The sequence below is a fragment of the Penicillium brevicompactum genome, assembly GCF_028827555.1.
Source record: "Penicillium brevicompactum strain IBT 35665 chromosome Unknown utg000006l_segment0_segment0, whole genome shotgun sequence".
NCBI lineage: Eukaryota > Fungi > Ascomycota > Eurotiomycetes > Eurotiales > Aspergillaceae > Penicillium > Penicillium brevicompactum.
The window spans coordinates 3,030,917-3,053,815 of record NW_026623209.1 but is presented as its reverse complement, the minus strand read 5'-3'; the positions used below and the strand labels follow the sequence as shown (position 1 = coordinate 3,053,815).

Genomic DNA, 22,899 nt, shown 5'->3' with positions numbered 1-22,899 from the left:
CTACGGCCAGTTATTGTTGAATCGAATTGACCATTTTCCAGCCATTAATTTTCACAACCAGGGCCACTTGTGGACCCACCTGCCATTTCTAGGAGAGTTGTATTGGGCTTGGCATCCGGGTGAATTTTTATCAGGGAATCAGGGGCTGGATCGGCAAGGTCCCAAGCCTGTCCCATTGATACAAGTCATAGCTTGGAAAGCAGCAGCACAAATTGAAAGCTTAAAATCATGAATAAGATACTCCGTATGTTACCTAGACTTCTCTATCAACTTTTACCAATCATCAGCACAGCGAGTAAGTCACATTGTCCCAACCTCCGAAAAATTCTAGCGAGACCTCGGGAGCTGGCAGAACAAACCGGAAAATCACTTGTCGGAGACGCACATTGGACAGGGTTCGGGTGGTGTAAATCATGGTAGAGAGCGTTTGAAGCTCTGCAGACAAATCCGGAGTACCCAGTATGCAAGGAGAAGTCCCTTGGCGACTGGATCAAGGTGTCACTTCAAAGCTTCCCTTTCAAAGCCCCCAGATCTTGTCCCGCAGCGACTAATGGTTTGTATATTTGTTGCCGAACAACGGTTGTATTCACCTATATTCATCAGTCAAAGTCATATTTTTGTGAAGCGCTTTGAGCTCTCTCACATGGTGGGGACCAAGATCTTCCACGTTTTGCGCTCCAAGCAGGCGCATGGACGTCTTCATCTCATCAGACAAAACTAGATATCACGAAGTGAATATCAGTTATGAGTCACGCATACATGAGTTCTCAGGGCTGGTTTCTTACTTTTCAAGGTTCTTTCGACGCCCTGTGGTCCCCCTGCAGCTAGACCCCAGAGAGCTGGCCTTCCAATTCCAACACACTTTGCTCCAAGACAAAGGGCTTTTATGGCATCTGTGCCTCTGCGAATACCACCATCAACCCAGACCTCTACTTTACTGAAGACCTCGGGGCAGTTCTCCCGAATTTCAAGAAGAGTATGCACAGCCGGTGGTGCTGTGTCAAGAGATCGTCCACCGTGGTTTGACAGTACGATCGCCTTAACGAACGAGGCGTACTGAATGGCCAATAGCGCATCCTCGTGGGTTTGTATTCCTTTCAGAACCACTGGCTTCGTGGTGTGTTGGGATAACCACTTCAAGGTGTCTGACCAGGTCAGAGACGGATCCGTTCCAGCGAAAAGCTGGGTGGTGACGCTTCCTGATGAGTTATTTTGGATATTGAATCGCTCGTCATCCTCTCTCTTTCCCGCAACTGGGGCATCGAGCGTAAGAACAATGAATTTGACTTGGTCGAGACCGTTGACGCGCGCTAGCATCTCCTCGCTGGACTTTCTGTTCAGCTGAACGTATAGCTGCCATCCGAATATTTGAGTTGGCGATGCATTAGCAACAACATCTTCCGGTGACACAGATGAATTATTTGCAATAATTTGCAGCGCACCAAACGGGCGACATCCTTCAGCGATCCCCGCTTCTCCTGTTGGATGCCCCAGTCGGGCCATGGCTGTTGGGCTGACAAAAAGTGGTAGTCCCACTTTATGACCCAGAATCGTCACATCCAGATCGCAGTTACGACAATCCACAAATACCCGCGGTCGAAACAAGATTTGCCGATAGGCCTCTGTGTTAAGACGTTTTGAAATCTTGTCGTCGGAGGCTGAGTAATAATAAGCCCATCCCTTTTTACTGATCACTTTTGTTGCTGCGGCTTCGATTTCTTCAAGGTTGAGCAATGTGTTAAGAAGAACCTCTGGCTCCTGCTTCACCCTTTGATGTTGCGGAACTGCCTTCTGCTGCTGGCACGTTCCAAGATATAACGACTGAATGTCTCCGAGTGTTTCGGCAGGGTGTATCAAGTCGAAGTCTTCGGTTGCGTCGCGGCCGGCAGAACGAAGTATCGCCTGAGCTCCTCCAGGGTGCTCTTGCAAGAAGTTGGTTACCTTGTAATACTCAGTTAGTACCAAAAAGCTAGTTGATTGGAAGTCGATAGTCCTACATCGTAAACCTTCCCGTATAGTATCACCCAGCAGCTTTCTTGCGTGTGGTGTCTCGAAACTAGGCGATCTTAGCGAGCCTGACTTTGATCCAAGAGGACCTCACTTGCCTTCTTCCAGAGTAAACGATGACATTTGAAAGTAACCAAACTTTTGTTGGTGTGCTTTTGTGCGGATAGGATGCGAGACGCGAACTCCAGCTGAGAAGGATTGAGGAATACAACCGACGTCTCTAGATATTTTTTTTCTCCAGGTTACTGAGAAAGAGACGCCGTCTGCAGATAGCCAATGATTTCCTATGTCTTGGTCACACACAGGATTGAGTTGGGGTATGGCTTCCGGCCGCTTGTGGACAGGGGATGGGGGCCGGTGGTAAAGACAGAAACCGTAGATATCGAGGGTCCGTAGATAAAAGCGATTGATGAGATTACAGTCGTCGCTTCCATTCAAAAATATAAAAGGTTTCAGTGGAGCTTGCGAGAGAAAGTACCCCCACCTTTGAATTGTGTGGTGCAGCGATGGGGGTGGAACGCGATACATGTTGCGCCCAAGACTTGCGGTGGGCCTCTCTTAAAAGGAGCATGCTTGAAGCTTTTCGCAACATATTTCTCTTCTCTCTCCCACCACATCAATTAGTCTCTTCCTCGTCCCTTCTGCCAACTTTAACACAACATGGGGAAAAAGAGAGTGCTTGTCGGTTATGGTGTCGATATTGATGCGGTTGCAGGTTGGCTTGGCTCATATGGAGGCGAAGACAGTGTCAGCGACATCAGTCGAGGTAAATATGCGCTCAATCGATTGTCTCGTTTTTGATGCTTACATCGTTTTTATTGTCAGGTCTTTGGGCGGGCCACATTGGAACCCCTCGTGTCTTGAAGTTATTCGAAAAATACAACATCAAAGCAACTTGGTTCATTCCTGGTCACACTTTGGATACATTCCCTGAAGAATGCGCCATGGTCCGAGATGCCGGTCACGAAATCGGTCTCCACGGCTACTCCCACGAAAACCCATCCAGTCTTTCAGCCGGGCAGCAGCGTGATATCCTTGACAAAACCTACAATATGTTGACGGACTTTTGTGGAAAGCCACCACGAGGTATTGTCGCTCCTTGGTGGGAAGCCAGTGCAGAGATGGTAGATCTGCTGTTACAATATGGTATTGAGTACGATCATTCCATGTCCCACGAGGACTGCCAGATGTATTGGTTACGAACTGGGGATACGTGGACGAAAATCAATTACGAACAAAAGGCAGAAACTTGGATGAAGCCTTTGGTCAGGGGAAACACAACCGGTCTTGTCGAGATCCCCGGCAGTTGGTATATTGATGATCTGCCTCCGATGATGTTTATAAAGAATTCAGCCAACAGCCACGGCTGGGTCAACCCGCGAGATGTTGAAGATATTTGGAAGGTTTGTCTACTATCAAGACTCAAAGAAACGCTCGTGGTAGCTGACACCCTAATCCTAGGATCACTTTGATTACTTCTACCGAGAGTACGATGAGTTCGTGTTTCCGATGACGATCCATCCAGACGTTTCTGGTCGACCACACGTGTTACTTATGCATGAAAGGCAAGCCTCATACATTCCGATCTCAGTATATTTATACGCCACAGCATACTGACAAATTGTTATTAGAATCATCGAATACATTAACAGCCACGAGGGAGTCGAATGGGTGACTTTTGAACAAATGTCCGACGAGTTCAAATCCAAGAATCAGCCACCCGAGGGTGCAGTTATGCCTGCTGCTGCTGGGCAAGTAGCCAAAGCCAAAGCATAGCTTACGCGCGAACTTAAGCCTCCAAATCCGCCCCAGAGTTCGCATGAATTTTGGTCAGGGGGAAAAAAAGCATGCAAGGCTTCTCCATGGCTATAATTACAACAATCGTCTAAAAGAAACTATTTGTCCGCACAGCCCGTTGCAAGCGTCAAAGTATCGAACCTAATCGTAAATGGCACTGTTTCGGTTTTACCCGGGCATGTTCTGAGTAGATATTCAGCCAAGTGTAAACATACTTCCGCATCAATGGATCGTGAAATTTATTCTGTTTCTCGGTCATCCTCGGACTGAGAAACTCCGATGCCTTTGATTTTGACGAGCACCTGAATTCCAATGACACTGATGATTGCAGCAATCACCAACCCGAATGTTGCGGGGAACCCATATCCTAGATAGTTTGCGTGTCAGAAAGCAACCAACATTAGGGAAAGCAACTCAATGAATATCCATTTGACTCACTGAATGTGGGGGCCATGGTCTGTGGGAAGATCACAATAGGCAACCAGGCGGCCACGGCGTATTGGAAGCCATTCATACTGCTGACAACAACTGCTCGCTCCTCGTTATCTCCAGCACACACTTCGTTGGCCCAAGTGTAGCTTGAATGTCAATTAGCGCAGTCCTTCTTTTGAGGATGAGGTACCCGTGATGGTAACTCACAACACAGCTGTCATGAGCTGGACAGCGACTGTGAGGAATGCGAATTCCTTTAGCCGCAAACTCTCCGGCCAAAATGCTAATATTCCATTGGGTAACATTCCGAAAATCTGTCGCGAGACACACTTGTCAGTGAAGCTCTTTGTGTCTAAATCGGAACTTGTAGTCAAAATTTGCATACCAGGGGAACTAAAACCCAGGTGAATCTGCTACCCGTATAATCCGAAAGGAAGCCCCATAGCACGACGCAAGCCGCAGAGATGAGGGATGTCCCCGTTGGGATAAGGTTTCGATCAACCACGGAAAAGCCTTCGGATTTGAGCCAAATACCAAAGTAACTGCTGGCTCCGCAAGAGGACCCATAGAGCTAGACTTGAGGTTAGTCAAGTTCAACTCTTCAAAAATAAACCTTAATTCTCAAAGCTCACCACGTATCCCAAAACAAATGCATACCACTTCCACGATCCAAGAATTTTCTTGAATGTGTGGAGGGTGATTTTGACAGGTGCCGCCTTGCCAGCTTTCAGAACCCGTTCTTGTGCAAGTTCACGTTCTCTCTTGGAGAGGAACCATACGCGGGTGGTGTGTGGTGTATCGGGGAGCAGAAAGTAAGTTGCGATGCCGACAGGAAGAGTCATACACTACATGATGTCAGATTAACACTCGAACTTCGTGCTGAGTAACTCACCCCGCAAATGAGATATAGCCACCTCCACCCAGCAAGACCATGAGCCCCATTCATGTTCTTGTAGACTGCGGCCTGTAAATATCCACCAAATGCAGATCCTAGCGGCGCGGTCATATGGAACAGGGCAACTCGTTTCGCCAACTCTGTTTTTGTGTACCAACTTCCAAGAACGTAAAGCAAAACAGGGAAGAACGAACTCTCGAAAAATCCAACCAAGAATCTGAAAGCGTATAGCTCGCTCACGTTGTTCATTGCAGCTTGTGCAAATGTGAAGATGGCCCAACCGACTTCCATTGCTGCAAGCCAAATACTCGGCCTCACGCGCTGGACGATGATTGTACTGGGTATCTGCATGGCTGCGTAGGCGACGGTGTACACTGTCTGTGCGTATGTGTACTCATTGCCATACATAGACAAAACCTCTTGTAATCCCGAGACATATGCATTGGAGAGATTACCCTGGTCGAGATATTTCATAAAGAATCCTAAACACCCGATGCTGAGAATCGCCGCATCGAGCTTGAGAAGGAGACGTTTCTCCTCTGGGGATTTTAGATGTGAGTCTGTATCCCAGATAAAAGATCTGAATGTTCTCTTGGCTGATTTGGAAACCGGAACTTCATCTTGAGAATTTGAATCGATCACGGTGGTCGCGAGATCGGGTTGCTTCGATGTTGGTGAGGAGCGCACCATTTTGGGGGACCCTGACTTCTCTTTTTTTTTTTCGGTGATCTGAGCTGGTCTTAGAATCATAGCCAAAAATAAGCTCTTATATGCGTCCAGGGTCACCCCCTCAATTCGACCTTGGCTTATCACGACATATCAACGCACTAACGTACCATCCACCAATCTTGGCCAATTCTCCGTTGGTGCCATAGCTGGCGCTGATTAGCGAAAGACCGTGCTGGAGTCTTGAAAATCTCACTGGTGGGATGGCGGTCTTGGAGCATGATAATGACCCCACCAGGCTGAATTGTTGACTTGCTCCCATTATAGTAATTGGGGTCAAATTCACTTAGGCATTCTACCATGAGGCATCAAGCCAGCCGGCCGTGAAAACGAATATGATAACTTAATGATTCCAGAGGAAATACCGGAGAATTTTGTTTCTAGAACAAGCTTCGATTGCAGCATTGTAGTCCCAGACGGGTTACAGAACCCTCGCTTTCTCCACATATAAATGATCATCTATGGTACCCTCAAGTCAAATAGCCGTGCTCAATGACATAGTCCGTCCAAACCTTCTGAATGTCGTTTTTGTAGATAAAGTCCTTATCTCCGTAGAGGAAAGTATCAATCTTGTTTTGGAGAAAAGCGTCAAAACTGTCCGTCTCGGCTTTGGATGCTTGCAATTTAGCCTTGGTCTCATCTAAGTGGTGATACCTGAATCACCAGGGAAAATTAGTCAACATTTACCCGATCCATATTTCAGTATATACGGAGTAGCCTCTGAATGACTCACATCTTTGAGTAATATGGAGACCGAATCTGATCAAAAATTTTGAGAGCGTCTTGCACGGGGTGGGAAGATTGTTGCGTGAGCTCAAGGGCCCGAGCGAGAATCCACCCATCTTCCATTGCAAACGTTGCCCCAGATCCAAACGCACCTGTGGATTTTTTAGAAGCGATTCCACCCGGTGCTGATTTTGGAGAGTGGAAATACCTGAGAGAGGGTGGCTGGCATCTCCAATCAGTGCAATCTTCTTCCAACCTGTAATTTTATCCAGTCGAGGTCCTGCAAATGTTGCGAATTCTCTCCATTCCCCTTCCTGAACTGCACTCACGGCATCTCTCAATCTTTGATCGAATTTCTATTCCGGTAGGTTAACCAAGGTAGCCCTGGAGCCCGGTCGAGTATAGTAAGGGGAAATCGTCTCACCTCGACGCGAGATCCCACTTTTTGGTTGGTGGCTGGAATACCCCAAAAGACTGTTTTTCCCGAGACGTTGGGCTCATTGTAAGATCTTACTGTAATTTCAAAAAGTGGATGGTCATTCTCTCCCTCTTCATCCACATCGGAGAGATATACATGGCCATCTTCGCCCCACCACCACGAAGTTGTGGAAGTGATATCGGGAATGTGGGCTAGACGCGATTTGGGCACAAGGACACGGAATGCACTGTTGCCAGTAAAACGAAGCTCGTGGTCTTTGAAAAGAGTCTTTCGAATGATCTGGCGAGAATGAGCAATAAGTCAAGCGAACCGAAAGCAGCTTCACTCACAGAATGAAGTCCATCAGCCCCGACTACAAGGTGTGCGATTGCCTCCGTTTGATCGTCAAATATCAAGCGGGTACTCTGCCCCGGTAGATTCTCCAATGCTACAAGCTTTCTGCTGTATTGGATAATGCCCTCGGGTACCTGAGCCAACAGTGCAGACTGCAGTCGAGTCCTGCGGGCACGAATCGCTCCCCGAGACTGTCCCTCGGAGTTTTCCGGATTCTCGACAACGCTCAAAACTTTCCCTGTATATGCATTTCTTGTATGATGAGCTTTTGTTGAGCCTTGGGGGTGGCTTACGGGGGCAGCTCACCTCTGGTGTGTGTTTGACTTCGATCCTCCTTTGACCCCCTCGCTTGCGCCGAGGAGATCTAAGACCTTCCACGCATTTGTGGTTAAACTAATTCCAGCTCCAGCCTCTCTTGGTTCTGGGTTTTTCTCGTAAAGGGTCACTTTCAAGAAAGGTAGTTGAGAAAGAGCAATGGCAGTCCCTAATCCCCCAGGGCCTCCGCCAATGATGGCAACAGAAGTCAATGCTTGCCCAACCATACCTGCGATATAGTTTGTTTCAATAAGTATTTCGATCTTGTGATATCAAAAAGGTTTTCCTTTTCTCGGCTGTTATCAACGCTCGTAGTATTTGAAGCTTTGGGGGAAACAATCAGGCTGGTAGACCTGAGGGGCTCAGGCAATCGCACGCCATCCCAGCCCCGAATATGTCATGCGCTATTCCGTACTAATTTCTCATTCTTTGAAATCATGTCCAGAGACCTTATCCAACTGATTATCATGTCTCGCGGAATACGTCCGTAATCATCAATCCAAGTTATTCCAAAATTTTGATGGTTTGTGGATAGTGGCGTCGCGGATAAGAAGCGCTGGGCTCCACGCGACAAGCTAGCCCTGGAGGCACAACAAGGTTGAAGGCGACCTTAGACATCACCACATCCAGACAACAGAGGGACCCCTGGATTGCTACTTCCAATGATATGCTTTCTTTCCGAGAACAATGACCAGTCATGGAGGCAATCGATTAAATGCTGCATATTTTGGGGTTAATGGGTTTGTTTTGCGTTTGGTACACCATGGTAATCCAGGACCCAGGGTATTCAACTACACCTTCAAATGTAAATAACCTCCATGTAACATCTGATACATACCTCTCATACCGCTTCAGGTCAGCCAAATTATCAAGTTCAATTGTTTAGTTGAGACCCTCTTTTCCAAGACTTTTTTTCTCTTTTTTTTTTGCTCGTGCCGGTGGGTCCCGGAAAGTTCTGCACAGTACCCATCTGGAACCACAATATTGCTCCTGAGGTATGTTCAATAAACTTCAGGGCAGCTTGGATGTATGTATGCAACATAGGTAAGAGGGGTAATCATGGGAGGAACATGTGGGCAGGAAGGATCGAGTGTCATGGCGAGCGAAACCACCGATGCGGTCATTGCAGCTCCTCAACCTGACCTCAAACTCATGGAACAGCCAACAAAGCATGAACGAGGCTGGAGAAGGGTCGTTCGCAATTTCACGCCGTCGTAAGTTTCGCCTTGGCTGAATCTGGCGCCCAATTAACCTGTCCCAGATGGTTCTCTGTCACCATGGGCACCGGCATCGTGTCCATGCTGTTGCACAGTCTGCCCTACAACGGAGCATGGCTGTACTGGCTGTCCATTGTGATCTTCGTGTTGAACGTGTTCCTTTTCATGGCAGGCTGTTTCATCACCCTCCTGCGTCATATCTTATACCCAGAGGTCTTCTTGGCTATGATCAAACACCCAGTTCAATCAATGTTCATCGGCTGTTTCCCCATGGGACTTGCAACGATTATCAACATGATCTGTGCCGTATGTGTCCCGGCATGGGGCCAAGGGGCCAGCTACCTTGCACTGGGTCTTTGGATACTGGATGCTGCGATATCAGTGACCGTGGCTCTGTTATTACCTTTCATGCTGTGAGGACCACCGTTCCAACCACCCATCTGACGCCGCTAACTCTCCCAGAATGGCCCATGGTGAGGAAATGCAGCTTTCTTCCATGACAGCCGTATGGCTCCTTCCAATCGTCAGCTGCAACGTTGCCGCTTCCACTGGTGCGGCCGTGGCGGAGGTTCTTCCCAACCTCGACTACGCTCTGTGGACCGTGATCACCAGCTATGTTCTGTGGGGTATTGGACTGCCCCTTGCGTTGATGGTCATGGTGATCTACCTGGCACGGCTTGCGCTCCACAAATTGCCACCCAAGGCCGTCATTGTCAGCGTTTTTCTTCCGTTGGGCCCATTAGGACAGGGCAGTTTAGGGTGAGTTTGAACCCCCAGATCCACATGGGGGAGATGATCACTGACTTTCTTGCCAGAGCGACCAAACTGGGAGAATGTGCGTGCGATCTCTTCCCTCAAACCAAAACTCTCGAGCAGGGCTCTGAAACGAGTTTGTACACCATTGGGTTCCTGATCGGATTCGCTTTGTGGTCATTTGGACTTGTCTGGCTCTTCTTTGCAATTGCATCGATCGCCTGTAGCAAAACCTTTCCTTTTAATATTGGGTGGTGGGGATTCACTTTCCCACTGGGAGGGTTTGCAACTGCGACCTGCCAGATTGGAAAGGAACTCCCTTCGGAATTTTTCAATATTCTCGGAACTGTATGAATGCCCTATCCCCAGATTTTGACGGTTGGGCTAATCTAAGTTAATATATTGCAGATCCTGTCCCTTTCGGTGGTGATATTGTGGATCGTTGTGAGTATTGGCACTTTGAAAGGGGCAGTTTCAGGCAAACTTTTTTTTGCGCCCTGTTTAGCAGATCTTCGGGAAGACAAGGATGATGGCAAGAGGGCGTGATGTGATTAGTCTCGGGGGTCACACGCAGTTGTCTGTACGGAGTACGGAGTACCAGTTGTATAGTTTTGACCGGGATTGCGGATTATACCTTGGGAAGCAGCTTGGGGAGATAGCCATGTCTCTTGGGTGTGAATACGTGTCTTTGGTGTATACTATACCTTTCTGTGTGCTGTTCCATCAGAATCCAGAATAAAACACTAATATCCCAACCTCGTCTGTCATATATTATATTATATACTACCGAATCCGTCCTAGAAAGAACGGTGTAGATCACGTGATGTGGAGATGAAATTTCGATTTTATTTTATTTTTTTATTTTTTATTTTTTTAATATTTTTTCCCTCGCCATCGAGGATTCCAGCCCAGTGTCATCCACTTCGTCTCCAATCTACTTTTACTGGGCCCTGTCATCTACAAAGGGTCTCAGTAGATAGATTTGGTCTGTTTTCGCTGGGCCTCTGGTTCTCCTCAGTCGCTCCTCCCCCTGAATTCTCTTTCAGTGCGCGACCGTCGACTCACTGGCGAACTGCGCTGACCGGCACCACTCGGTCTCCGTAGCCGCTAAACCAGATTCGGCTCTTCCGCTTGGTTGCCTGACAGCCTGGTGGCCTGGTTGCCTTGTGGCCTCAGGCCGGAATAGAACAACAAACACGCGGCCTCGGCGCGACTCGAGTGGCGATTCTCCCGTATAGAATTGTCAGCGGCGCTGGCGGCGCGATAGGTTCTTTGGAATACTTCCTCATCGCGTTATCTCACATTCTCATCCCCCCACACGAGCTTGGGACGGTTTTAACTACTGCGCCCTTGCATGCTTCGCGTTTGAAGGGATCGCTCGATTTGCCGTAAGCGGCAAGTGCGCGCGCGCCTCTTTGGTTCACGATGATGAACTACGGAGGTCACCCATTCAATCAACAGCCGCCTCAGCAACAACAGCAGCAGCAGCATCAAGGTGTTCAACCTCAGCATTCCTTGGGTCCACAACCTCAACGGCAGCATGCTCAATCACCACTGCTGGGCGCGGGGTCGGCGCTGCCCCAGCATAGTCCGTTCCCTGCCAACAAGCCAATGTTTCGCCAGCAGCCACAGCAAAATTTTACAGCATCACAGTCTCCGGATTTGCGCAAAATGACTCCGACATCGGGCTCCTTAGGTGGATATCCCGCTGCGAACAGTTTTGCGCAATTCCCTGGTCAGTTCGGAGCGCAAAGTTCACCCGATCTTTTGTCGCGCAACCCTGACCCCATGGCGCTGCAAAACCTTCAGCGTGGCTTCAATCCAATGGCTCATCTCCGCCCTCAGCCGGGAATGGGATCACCCGCCGGCATTCATCCGATGAATGTCCCTTCTCCTCAGCAGACCATGAACAGACTACCTCACGCCGGTATGCATCAAAGAGATCACCATCCTTCGGCTAGCCCGTCTATGGCCAGTCCCTCCATGTTTGCTATGAATCAGCAGCGACAAGCGCAGTCCCAGTCCCAGCCGCAATCGCCACAACAAACACAACAGCAGACGCACCAGCAATTGCAGCAGCAGATGCAACAGCAGCAGTATCAACAGCGACTTGAACAGCAACAGTTGTTGGAACAGCAGAAGCAAATTCACCAGCAGCGGTTAGAGCAACAACGTGCCGAGCAGCAGCGGATTGAACAGCAGCAGAAGGCCTTGGAAAAGCAAAAGCTGGAAGAACAGCAGCAGCAGCAGGAACAGCAAGACCGTCTAGAGCAGCAACGGATTGAACAGCAGAAGCAAAGAGTGGAACAGCAGCGAATTGAGCAACAACAGAAGCAGCACCTTGAGCAGCAGAGATTGCAGAAGTTACAGCAGCAGACCCAAGCGCAAAACCCGTATCAACAGCAATCACCCTTCTCTCAACACACTCAGCCTCCGTTCCACCCATCCCAATACCAGCAACATCAAAGTTCGTCCCAGCATCAGTACAGCCAGCATCAGACGCAATTTTCTCAACCTCAGTCTCAATTCCAATCTTCTCCACGCCAGACACAGTTCCAGCATTATCAACCGCCAGCACACGCAGGTATTCCTGCGTCTCAGCCAGCTGTTCCGGCGATGCCGACTGCCACCCAGAGTCCGGTCATGAAAGTTGAAGATCCAGGCTCTGCGCTGAAGAAGAAGAGCAAACCTAAGAAGGTTGCGCAGACTCAACCTCATGCAAATCAGCCTCAGCCTCAGCCTCAGACCCAGCCCCAGTCTCAAACTCAAGCCCCAGCCCAAGCCCATGGACAAGTTCATGGGCAAGTTCATGGACAAGGGCTCGTTGATCATCAAGTTCAGCCTAATCCCCAGGCACACATGCAACCTCCCATGGGCGCACCTACTGTGACTCCAACTCAGACCAATGGACAAGCGCACATACCGACTGTCGCAGCTGCAGGCGCTGATTTGGCAACTCCCACTCCCAAGCGTCGCCGTGGCCGACCACGCAAAGAAGAAGTTGCCGCTAGATTAGCTGCTCAGGCTGCTCATGCTGCCGCGAATGGCGAGCCCATGCCAGGAGTTCCACAACCGGGGCAAGCTTCTTTCACGGCAAACATGACGCCGACGGGCGCTCTACCGCCTTCCTCTTCCAAGATAACCCCGATCTTAGGGCCTGACGGGACCCCTTTGAAGCGTAAGCGCGGGCGTCCTCGCAAGGCAGATCAGATTGCCTGGGCCGCTGCAACAGGACAGCCCTTACCGCCTCCAAAGCCCAGAAAGCCTTCTTCAGCGAAGCCAAAGCAACCCGGCACAGGTCGACCTCGTGGCAGACCTCGCAAGGCAGATGTGGCTGCTGCTGCTGCTGCTGCTGCCGCAGCCGCAGCCGGCGGTGGCGACCTGACCCAGACCAATGGGAACCCTCAAGCTCCGGATGGCACTGATGCGACAGCAGGATTCAAGCGCGCGGCGTCAGCTGTGGATGACGAAGGACGCAAACGTCCATGTCCCACGCCGCCTCAGATGCACCAAGGTCAGACCCTTCCAGGTCAGTCGATGCAAGGCCGGCCGATGCCTGTCCAAGGCATGCCGAGTCAGGCCCTGCCGCAGCACCAGAATCATCACATGTTTCAAGCCCAGCCGCAACAAAACAAACCTATGCAAAGCCAACCTATGCAGCAACAATCAAGCCAACACCTTGGCCAGCCACAGGTTCAGCACATGCATCAACAGCAGCAGCACATCTCTCCTCAACCGGGACACTTGACGCACAGCCACAGCCAATCTCTTTCGCAGCAGGCGGGCCAGCAGATGACAATGCCACACATGCAAATTCATCACCAGTCTCCTGCCCACTCAGCGCGTTCCCTCCCTCATCAGCCCTACCTTCAGTCACCGATGCAGCACCAGATGCAGCACCAGATGCAGACTGAGCCAAACCACGGGATGGGCCAGCAGCGCAGGCCGCCAATTCCTCAGCGAACCCAGGCACCTCCACCACCTGCGCCACAACACGAGCACCAACACCAGTTCCAGATCAAGATGCAGCCACAGCCTACTTAGGCTGGATGCTGGTATCCCTCGTTCTCTCAGAATCTTTCGTGCCTTGTTATCATTCTATGTTTGAACTGTTCAAGATCGATATTCATACTGTTCTTGTCATTTGCATGCGTTGTCGTCTACGAAGTCTCGTATCAAGTCTGGTGGTCTTTTTATGGGGTTGGCGTTGCATGTACGGCATACTAGGCATTTCTTTCTTATTCGCTTAGCCAGTGGGTTTTTCAATGGTGTTTACATATTAATGTTGTCGATCTAGTATATAGTCTAATCTCAGTTTGTCAATCATGTACATTCGATATATCAACCTAAATTCCGATGTCGTCCCCAGTCATCAATTCATCAATTCATAAACCGGAAAAACCTTCCAAGCTTTCAACTTTGAAAACAGCTATGATCATTAAAAAACCCCTCCTTCAAAATCAACCAACTCCTCAAAAGCCTCCATTCCACTCCCGCTATCAGGACCGCTTTCTCTACCGTTTCCATTTCCATTTTCATTTCCGTTGCCACTTCCAGTGCTCTCATACCCATACGCATTTCCATTCCCATTCCCATTCCCACTGGAAGCCCGACTCTCTCGCATCGCTTCAGCGAATCCCAACCCATCAGGCCAGTTCCGCAAATCAATATCAAGCCCCGGCGCAATACTCTTCACAATACCCTCACAAAGCACAAACGCCCTCTTCGCCGCCGGGTCCACAGAAGCCATAATATGAAGCCACTGCATCGCCTTCCTCGCCGAATTAATAGCCGTACTCATATCCGTCTCCAGAAGAGGCGGGTACACAGCCGGGGTAGCAGGCGAGCCCGGCGTCGCGTCGGGACTCTTCATCCGCGCATGCGAACAATACGATAATCCCAAGAGGAGGGCGGACGTTGCCTGCATGAGATAGTGAAGGACACCCCACCAGGGCGCAGTGCGCGCCAGCCAGGACATGCTGGGGTCGTCTGGGAAGATGGAGATCATGGCGCAGGAAGCTTGGAGGCATTCTGTTGCTGTGTCGGCGCGGGATCTGGCGCGTGGAGCCCCGCTTGATTCTGGTGAGCGGATCTGTGAGGATTGGGTGTGGATGTGTGTTAGGCAGGGTCTGCAGAGGGTGATTCGGGCGGAGTAGTAAGACATTGCCAGACAGACGCGATCGCGGACGAAGGGTGCGGATAGATCGTCGAGGTTGTTGTGGTTGAGGTGCCAGGGGCCGGCTTCGGGGAGGGTGAATTGGTAGAATGGGGGAAGTTTGTCTAGCCAGCGGTTTAGTCTGGTGCCGAATTTGGAGACGTGGTATTCAATTTGGGAGGGGCCTTTTCGAAGGCCTTCGATTGAATATACTTTGTTCATCAGGGCGTGGGTGATGAGGTTCAGGTCGACGAGGTAGTTGAAGAAGAGGGAGGGACAGGGAGCACATGAAGAGATCCAAGCCGGAGATTCGAATTGGGTGGAGGATTCAAATAGGGTGGGTGTCAGTTGAGATTCACGCAGATTCGGGTCTTGCAAGAGCCGCTCTGCTTCGGGCTGGCTGAAGGATTCTTCTTCGCAGGGAAGAGGAGGTGGGACGGAACAGAGGTTCTCGCTGACGCAGGAGGCGCGGCCGGTCATTGAAGTGAGAAGATGTTCCATTGAGTAGATGGACCACCAAAGACGACCTCTGGCTTCTTTTGCGGCGGCTGCAGTTCGGTCATCCGTTAAGCGCAGGTTGATGCCCAAGGATAGCGCAGAGCGAAGAGCCATGTTGGAGAATTTTGAGGCCCTGCTTTGGTATTAACTTTTGACTCGGTGAATTCAAGCGGTAGATACAAGCTTACCTGTTGACCTGCCCCATACATATGAGATATATGGCCACTAGCAGTTCCAGCTGGATTTGCTGGAGATCGGTATGCTCGAAAAGAACTTTACTATGTAAACCGAGATGGCGCGCTCGGGTTAAAAAGACCAGATCTTCCTCGCTAGAACCAGAACCAGGGCCATTCACGAGCCAAGTGTAACGGCAACCAATTGCGAAAATCATGTTGAGGATCGCCAGCCATTTCAGCGGCGGAGACGATGCGCGGTTGAAGAAGTTTTGGTATTGGGAAACAAACGTGCTCAGACGGATCGCGCCGAATGTTGGATGAACGTAAGTCAAGAAGGCGTGGAAATACCTGTCGGCTACTTCACGCGGTGGAACAGCGAAAGGATCGCATGGTTCGATTAACGGAATCTCCGAATTATCCAAATGATAGTCCATCATTGAAGTCGAGACGATCCTGTCGAGCGGCTGCCGGGCAAAAGTCGACGCATCCTGCATACTCACACCACTTTCCAGCTTGCGCATCCACTGGATTTCGGAATTCTTCCCAAAGAAACCGGAAGCACGCGTACCTTCATTTCGGTTCAAGTCTTCGTCGACTTGATCAATGGCCTCCAGAGAACCCATTGAGGAATCAGAATCGGAGCCGTCATCGTTCTTCGGCGGTGGCTTGCCAGGATTCTGTACGGGCATCGATCGTCAAAAGTCTGAACTCGGGACTCAAATCATTTGATCTGAGACTCGGGTGAGACCGATCCTGATGGTTCCGAACATACCTTCATAGTTTTCCTAATCTTGCGAGCCGTCTCCATATCCACCTCACTTTCCAGATCTCGTAGTAAGGCTTCGTACGCCTCGACTCGCTTCGCTAGAGATCCCAATCGCTTCTGGTCGCGGACTCTTTTCACATCCTCGTAGGAACATTGCTGGTGGTGGTAGACGCATTGCCCGCATGACGGTCGCAAACCATCACATTTGATTTTGCGCGTGCGACAGGGCTCGCATGCGCGCGCCGAGCGACGGCGCCCATGCGATACGTCGCCTGGGTGTAGCCGGGGGATAGCTACTTTGGGCGCGCCGGGAACCGAACCGGGGGCAGACGACGAAGACGAAGCATTCAATTGAAATAAATGCGACAAATTGGTCGCCGAGGCCTCTGATGGCGAGTGGCTAAGTGGCGTCGGGAATGGATTCTGAGGCGTTGAGAGCGTTCCAGAGGTCTCGTTCCAATTCAGCCTGGACTCAAGGGGTTTTTCAGGTGATGGATAGTCCATGTTCTAAAGGTCGACATGGATGTTGCAAAGAGAAATATTTCCCATTCAGATAAAAAGCGGGCCTCGGCAAAAGAAAAGAAGTGGGAATTGGCAATGAGCCATGTTCATCTGGACGATGCGATGCGTGGGAGTCGCCAAGACTCGCTGGTTTGACGTCAGACGTGAGCCGGCGGCTTTAACTTCTCTCTTCTCCCTCGTCCCTCCTCTCTCCTCTCTCCACTTCGCTGTCATGCACGCTGATCTCCAATTCTCCTGTCTGCTGCTGGACAAACCAGATCCATTCCCAAAAAAACACGCTGCAGATCTATAGTTATGATATCATCGATCCATACAATGGTCTCGCCACCACGACCAAATGTACCTCGATATGAGAACACGTTCCACGGCAGCACACCCTAGCACCCAAGGAGATATCTCTCAGCGAGAACCTCGTCTTTCCCCAAACTCAGACTCTCATATCGATCCAACATGTCTGAGAGTCCAAGTCCCGGATAATCTTGTAATCCACCGCCAATGCCACGATATTTATCCTTCTGATTCAATTTCTCCAACCCCTCAGCATACTCGTCGAATCTGTGACACCCCTTGCTAGCGGGGTCCTCATCAAAAAGCTCCTTCAATTCATCAGGAATCTCGGATTTACGAATCCGGTACCCTTGCGCCTTCCCGCGCACCGACTGTCGAAAAATATGGAACAGGTTCCGCCCGAGCGCCGACCGACTCGCCACAACCGAGAACGCGCTTGCCAGAGTTAGGAAATCATCATCTAACACGTCAAAGGCGTCTTGTTCGAGCATCGTAAATAGCGCAAGGTTGATCGCGTACATGGCGAATGGATGGGCACGACTGATCCCGAACTCCCGTCTGTGAAGACGGGTTAGGGCGGCAATTTCTTGCGCTGCGCTTGCGGTAACTTCCCATGCATTATACTTTGTGTCTGGGGTGTGGCGAGATGGGCTTTCTGGTGTGTTGGGCTCGAAAGAAGGGTCGGAAGAGATACAACTGAAGAGGTTGATGATGAGGGTATTGTATCGCATTCTGTAAGTGTGAGACTTGCTTAGTTTTTCTTTTTCTTTTTCTCTCTCTCTCTCTCTTTTTCCGCGCATGGAATCCGGGGAGGGAAAACTCACTTCAGCAAGAGGATGTGAGGGGCTGGCCTATAGCGCACATCCAAGTCCTCGGGCAGCAGATCATGCCAGTGACGAAGACGATCGTAGAGCGCCTCGCGGCTTTGTCGATGAGTCGGGCCGAGAGCTGTACTCACACGGTGGTCGGCGAACATGCTGCGTGAGATATCCCGGGCAATGGTCGACAGGTTACATGCTTCGTCAAAGTAGACGGATAGCAACGAAGGCCGGGCCTCGCGGTGCGTTGGGTAAGGGCGCCATAGGGACTGGTCTTCCAACGGACTGCGGTCTATACGAGCCATATTGACGTGGTCGATCAGACTAGGGCGAAGGAAGCCCGTGTGCACAATCCTGTAGACATCAATACCCTGTGCTGTGCTACCCGCGCTCTTTATACTTACGTGTCGACATTGAACAGACCCCATGCTGTCCGTTTGCATGAAATATCCATATCTTGAGATAACTCGCCAGATGCCATTCGTGGTCCTGTGCTGCCCACCAGTCCCAAAGATTCACCCATGCGAATCGCCTGGTGCAGCATGATATATCCCAAGTCGTCCTCGCGAGACATGGCATATCTATCCCCATCAGACTCATTTACACCCAATCCCAGACCCCAATCTCCAGAAAAGAGAATACACACCTCTCATATAAAAGCAAAGTCCCTTGCAACCCAGCCAAACTAGGCTGCGAAGGACCCTCATCCCTCAACCTCTCAGCCTCAGCCAAGAAATCACTTCCCTTAGACGAGATATCCCCCGGAACAACATAAGCCTCGGAGAACTCCGAAAAATACTAGCCAACAACATCAGCTCCAGAAGCAATATGCAAAACCCAATGCATAAACTTACACACGCATTGCTCAAGACAGCATTAACCAAGAACGAGCTACAAAACTCGCTCCCAGCCTCAGCCCTCCTCATATGTTTCAAAAAAACCTCCTTATCCAAAAACGCACTAAAAGGCCAATTCCAAGCAAAATACAACGAAACAAGATGCGAAACCAAATCACCATCCCTCGTAACAGTCGTCCAAGGCTCCGCAGGAACATCACACGGCGCCTCATCACACAGGTAATGAATATCCATCACCTTCCTCCTGAATACAGGAGTCGATCCCTCGACATTGAGAATCTGGCGCACATCCTCCAGCTTAGCGACCGTTTCTTCTTTCTTCGGCTGGAAAGAATCAGAATCGCTGCGGAGGGAGTCGAGGGTGGTGTTGATGTATGCTCTGATTTCGTCGGCTGGGGCATTGTGGCGGATGATGGTTAGGAGGTGGAGGGCGTGGGATTCGTTTGCTTCGCGGACTAGTTTGAAGAGGTCTGTTAGGAGGTCGCGGTGGTAGGAGAGTTCGTCTGCTGTTCTTTTTGCGGCGACGCGGCGGCGTTGGTCGAGGGATTCGTCGAATATGCAGATTCGTTTGAAGGTTTGGCAGTTTGTGCAAGGGGATGTGCCGCTGCACTGTTTGTTTGTGGGTTGTTAGATAGTGGTGGTGGTGGTTGGACGGCTATGGATATAGATATATCCACGGGTTGTGGGTGTATGTGAAACTAAGAACTAACCTTCCTCTTGGATTTCTTACAGGCTAGACAAGCAGTCGAAACCCTTTTCTTCCAAGTACCCTTTTCAGCAGGTGGACTGTGTTCGAGGTCGTTTTCTTGGTCGTCGGAGATGGGCGATGATCCTGGTACAGGTTGGCGGTATCGGTCGCTCATGACAGTATATCAAGATTCAGATTCAGTCTTGGAAGCTTGACGGTATGTATAAAGGGCGATATGTGGAGAACAAAATATGTAAGTTTGGCAGTAGTGGAGCGAAGTATATAGAGCCACGATATGTACTTGGGGGCACTGGGGATATACAGAACAAAATAGACAAAGACACTGTACAGATATCAATGCATTTCGAAAGTGACCGGGAATCCTGATTTTCAAGGTTATAGAAAACTTGAGGCTTTTCCCTGCTGGGTATAAGAGCTGATCTGATGTCGACCTGATTTCCAAGGGTTTGCCTGGCAAATGACGTTGGCTGAGATCATGGGGAACTTTTACCCGCCTATCAATGGAGCGGTGGGATTGCCTGAGCTGCCACCTGGAAATACGAGCTCCGTAGTGTGCAGGGGAGGGTTCTGACGATGGGGGTGATCTATGCTGAGGAATATCTAGTAATGGAGTTTTCAAGGTTGTTGATTCGTGAAATATCATTTGTTTACTTCAAACTACCCGTGGTCGGTGATAGCTTGAGCCCACCCCGAGTATGGTAACTTTCATACTAAAGCTTGGATGGAGATGTGGGATTGTGTGAAATTCAACAAAGTGCATTCTATGATCTGAGAAGTACTTGGAACTTGAAGAATTGAAAAGGCTGATAGCCAAATAAAGAAGAAAAAGAAAAGACGCTGGATTATTTGTAATGTAATACAAGTACTTCTTTTGCATACTCCCATGGAATCCACAGCGAATGCACCTCTGACCAAAACACAAGAACTTTAAACATCAGACGCATACATCTAGTGCTCCAGAATTCTCAAGCTACCCTGCACAACGCAGTTCTCGAGCACGGAACCAGGGGGGATATCAATGGTGCTACCCTCGGAGGCGACAATGATGACGGTACCCTTGAGAGTGACATTGCGACCGAGGTTCACAGGACCGGTGACAGTCAAGTGATCCAGTTCGACAATGCGGGGGATGCTGGCAATGCGCTTCTGGAAGTCAGAGACCTTCTTGAAGTCGGAACCCAGCTTGATGACGGGGACACCACCGAAACGGTTGGGGTCCATGACCAGCTGGCCGTGCTCGAGGCGGTAGAGGTCAGACTTGACGACCATGAGGTCGGAGCAGGTCTTGACGGGCAGGAAACGACGACGGGGCACGTTGACACCGTGGGCGTTCTTGAAGTGACGGATGGCGGCACCGACGGCGGTCTCCAGCTGGTAGATGGCCTGGTCGGCCTCACCCTTCTTATCGGCGGGGATGGACTTCTCGTTGGGGATGATCTCCATCTCGAGCTCGTTCTCCTCGACGACACGCTTGATGGCCTGGACGTTCAGCCAGATGTTGTTGGTGTTGAAGTACTTGAACTTCTTGATGGACTTGAACTCGTTGACGTGCTCCTTGGGGACCTGAGCGATCTCGAGCAGGCGGACCTTGCCGTCGGAGTCAATGATGGTACCACCCTTGACGTCGGCCTTGGTCTTATCGGTCAACTCCATGATGTACTCGGACTTGGTGTCGGCCATGTGCTGCAGGATGCGGAGATCGACCACGGCACCGAGGTTGTCGGCGTTGGACAGGAAAATGTACTCGATGCCACGCTCGATCAGCTTGTCGAGAGTGCCGGAGTTGTAGAGGGACTCGAAGACGTCACCGTGACCGGGAGGGTACCAGTCCTGAAGGGGGGAGTCGAAGCTCTTGGGGGCGGGGAGGAGGGAGTCCTTGATGATACGGGGGTAGCGGGACTGGTTGAAGGTGATGATATCGACGTTGTGGCCCTCGTACTTCTTAATGATGGACTGGGTGTCCTGGTCGGTGTTGAAGGAGTTCATGAGCACGAAGGGAACGTTCACGTCGAAGGTGCGGTTGAGGTGCTCGATCTGGCGAACGGAGAGATCGAGGAAGGACATGCCCTCACGGACCTCAATGACGGACTTGGGGCCGACACAACCCATGGAGGTACCGAGACCACCGTTGAGCTTGACGACGGCGAGCTTGTTCAGGAACTCGACGGAGGCGTCCGCACCGAGCTCGTCGTAGCCGACGACCTGGGAGGGCTGGGGAGGGGCGATGCGGTCCCAGTTGACGGCGTTGCCCTTGGCCTTGTCGTTCAGGAAACGGCGGAACAGGGCAAAGAAGTTGTCCATCTCGGCCTCGAAACGCTTCTTCTCGTTGGGGTCGGTGACGCTGTCACCGAGGGCGTTCAGCGCATTGCGCATCTGGGAGGCGGCGACGCTAGTGGAGGCATTCTCGAAGGCCTGGTTGGAGGTGAAACGGGTCAGTTCCGGGCCAAAAGTGGGTTTTAAAGTAGACATGGTGGGATCAAAAGACAGAGCACGGAGAGCAAGATAATAGACGTAATGGGATATGATCCAGGCCCAGCAGATCAGACAGGGCAGTTCGAACAGTTCAGACAGTTCAGGTGGGAGAGGGGAAACACCCAGTGGAAGCTCCCCCCAACAACCTTGGGCAAGCGCGGCAACGGCAGGAACAAAGCTAACCAAGCTTCCTTCCAGCTTCGAATACAACGATCACTTACCATGTGTGATTGAGACTTGCCGTGGTGCTTTCCACCGAAGCTCTCATCGACGGGAGCTCGGAGGTGAGTGGGAAGTGCCTTGGAGGCCATTATGAATAGATATCTGGGAGGGAGTTAAGAGACTGTGGAATGAAGCTATGATGAAAAGAAGGTAGAATTGCAGGATACATACCAAGAAATCAGAGGGGTTTGAGAGAGAAAAAAAGAAGCAGAAGAGGGGGAAGAGGGATCTTATGTGTTCAGAAACAAGGAAAAAGGGAGAGGGCCGATCTCCAAAGTGGGGGAGTCCCCGTGTTATATGTGATTTCGCCGCTTCAGGTATTTTGTACTTTATAACACATAAGACATAAGTATTCTCTACTTCAGCTATAAGCTCTGTTCTTACTGTGTACTGCCTACTCCGTACTGCACTGCTCTATTTCAGTTTGGTGGCAAATTGCTCTTACAGGTGTGTGTCGTCAACACTAACACACTGACAACCTGGACACTGACATCGGCATATATTGCAAACTCAACCGTGAATATATAAAATCACATAATTCATATAATTATAATTCACATATGTTCTGTTCTCAATTGTAAACATGTGAGTAATTACTATCAGGTACAGAACATTCCCAACAGCAAATAACCGCATCCGGAGGACTCACTTCCTAAACCGTTGAGAGTTAGGATGCAATCCAGACCAGCCCCTTTTTTCTGTAGATTAACCCACTCACCGTTCAAGGAACCTAGTCCAATTTGTATTTGCTACTCAAAATTAAAAAAGGAATTACA

At 50.3% G+C, this 22,899-nt stretch overlaps 8 protein-coding genes across 8 annotated transcripts; 3 read left to right on the top strand and 5 right to left on the bottom strand.

The window, feature by feature from the left end:
• Positions 1-586: 586 nt before the first annotated feature.
• Positions 587-2,063, bottom strand: N7506_009358 (FMN-dependent alpha-hydroxy acid dehydrogenase; the record flags this gene model as incomplete). The annotated part of the gene is made up of 3 exons (XM_056958651.1): positions 587-717; positions 786-1,941; positions 1,998-2,063. Coding segments are annotated over 3 exons (1,353 nt in total), but the record flags the coding sequence as incomplete, so codon positions are not given.
• Positions 2,064-2,667: 604 nt separating this feature from the next.
• N7506_009357 (polysaccharide deacetylase family protein) lies at positions 2,668-3,783 on the top strand (the record flags this gene model as incomplete). Its single annotated transcript, XM_056958650.1, has 4 exons — positions 2,668-2,773; positions 2,833-3,410; positions 3,469-3,597; positions 3,667-3,783. The coding sequence occupies 4 exons, from the start codon at positions 2,668-2,670 to the stop codon at positions 3,781-3,783; spliced, it is 930 nt and encodes a 309-aa protein (XP_056808040.1).
• A 260-nt stretch (positions 3,784-4,043) lies between these two features.
• Positions 4,044-7,897, bottom strand: N7506_009356 (uncharacterized protein; the record flags this gene model as incomplete). Its single annotated transcript, XM_056958649.1, has 14 exons — positions 4,044-4,171; positions 4,243-4,382; positions 4,444-4,588; positions 4,654-4,807; positions 4,869-5,081; positions 5,129-5,860; positions 5,968-6,152; positions 6,223-6,316; positions 6,370-6,511; positions 6,591-6,735; positions 6,792-6,939; positions 7,008-7,301; positions 7,352-7,607; positions 7,662-7,897. 14 exons carry the CDS (start codon positions 7,895-7,897, stop codon positions 4,044-4,046), a joined length of 3,012 nt encoding a protein of 1,003 aa, XP_056808039.1.
• An 817-nt stretch (positions 7,898-8,714) lies between these two features.
• On the top strand, positions 8,715-10,186 carry N7506_009355 (TDT family transporter; the record flags this gene model as incomplete). The annotated part of the gene is made up of 5 exons (XM_056958648.1): positions 8,715-8,884; positions 8,932-9,300; positions 9,350-9,646; positions 9,703-9,988; positions 10,049-10,186. Coding segments are annotated over 5 exons (1,260 nt in total), but the record flags the coding sequence as incomplete, so codon positions are not given.
• A 1,065-nt stretch (positions 10,187-11,251) lies between these two features.
• On the top strand, positions 11,252-13,684 carry N7506_009354 (uncharacterized protein; the record flags this gene model as incomplete). The annotated part of the gene is made up of 1 exon (XM_056958647.1): positions 11,252-13,684. The coding sequence occupies one exon, from the start codon at positions 11,252-11,254 to the stop codon at positions 13,682-13,684; it is 2,433 nt and encodes an 810-aa protein (XP_056808037.1).
• A 394-nt stretch (positions 13,685-14,078) lies between these two features.
• Positions 14,079-16,739, bottom strand: N7506_009353 (uncharacterized protein; the record flags this gene model as incomplete). The annotated part of the gene is made up of 3 exons (XM_056958646.1): positions 14,079-15,426; positions 15,482-16,146; positions 16,242-16,739. 3 exons carry the CDS (start codon positions 16,737-16,739, stop codon positions 14,079-14,081), a joined length of 2,511 nt encoding a protein of 836 aa, XP_056808036.1.
• A 395-nt stretch (positions 16,740-17,134) lies between these two features.
• Positions 17,135-19,583, bottom strand: N7506_009352 (uncharacterized protein; the record flags this gene model as incomplete). Its single annotated transcript, XM_056958645.1, has 6 exons — positions 17,135-17,777; positions 17,870-18,217; positions 18,268-18,444; positions 18,510-18,661; positions 18,718-19,329; positions 19,431-19,583. The coding sequence occupies 6 exons, from the start codon at positions 19,581-19,583 to the stop codon at positions 17,135-17,137; spliced, it is 2,085 nt and encodes a 694-aa protein (XP_056808035.1).
• Positions 19,584-20,377: 794 nt separating this feature from the next.
• Positions 20,378-22,212, bottom strand: ugp1 (UTP glucose-1-phosphate uridylyltransferase; the record flags this gene model as incomplete). Its single annotated transcript, XM_056958644.1, has 2 exons — positions 20,378-21,841; positions 22,123-22,212. 2 exons carry the CDS (start codon positions 22,210-22,212, stop codon positions 20,378-20,380), a joined length of 1,554 nt encoding a protein of 517 aa, XP_056808034.1.
• Between the last annotated feature and the right edge of the window lie 687 nt (positions 22,213-22,899).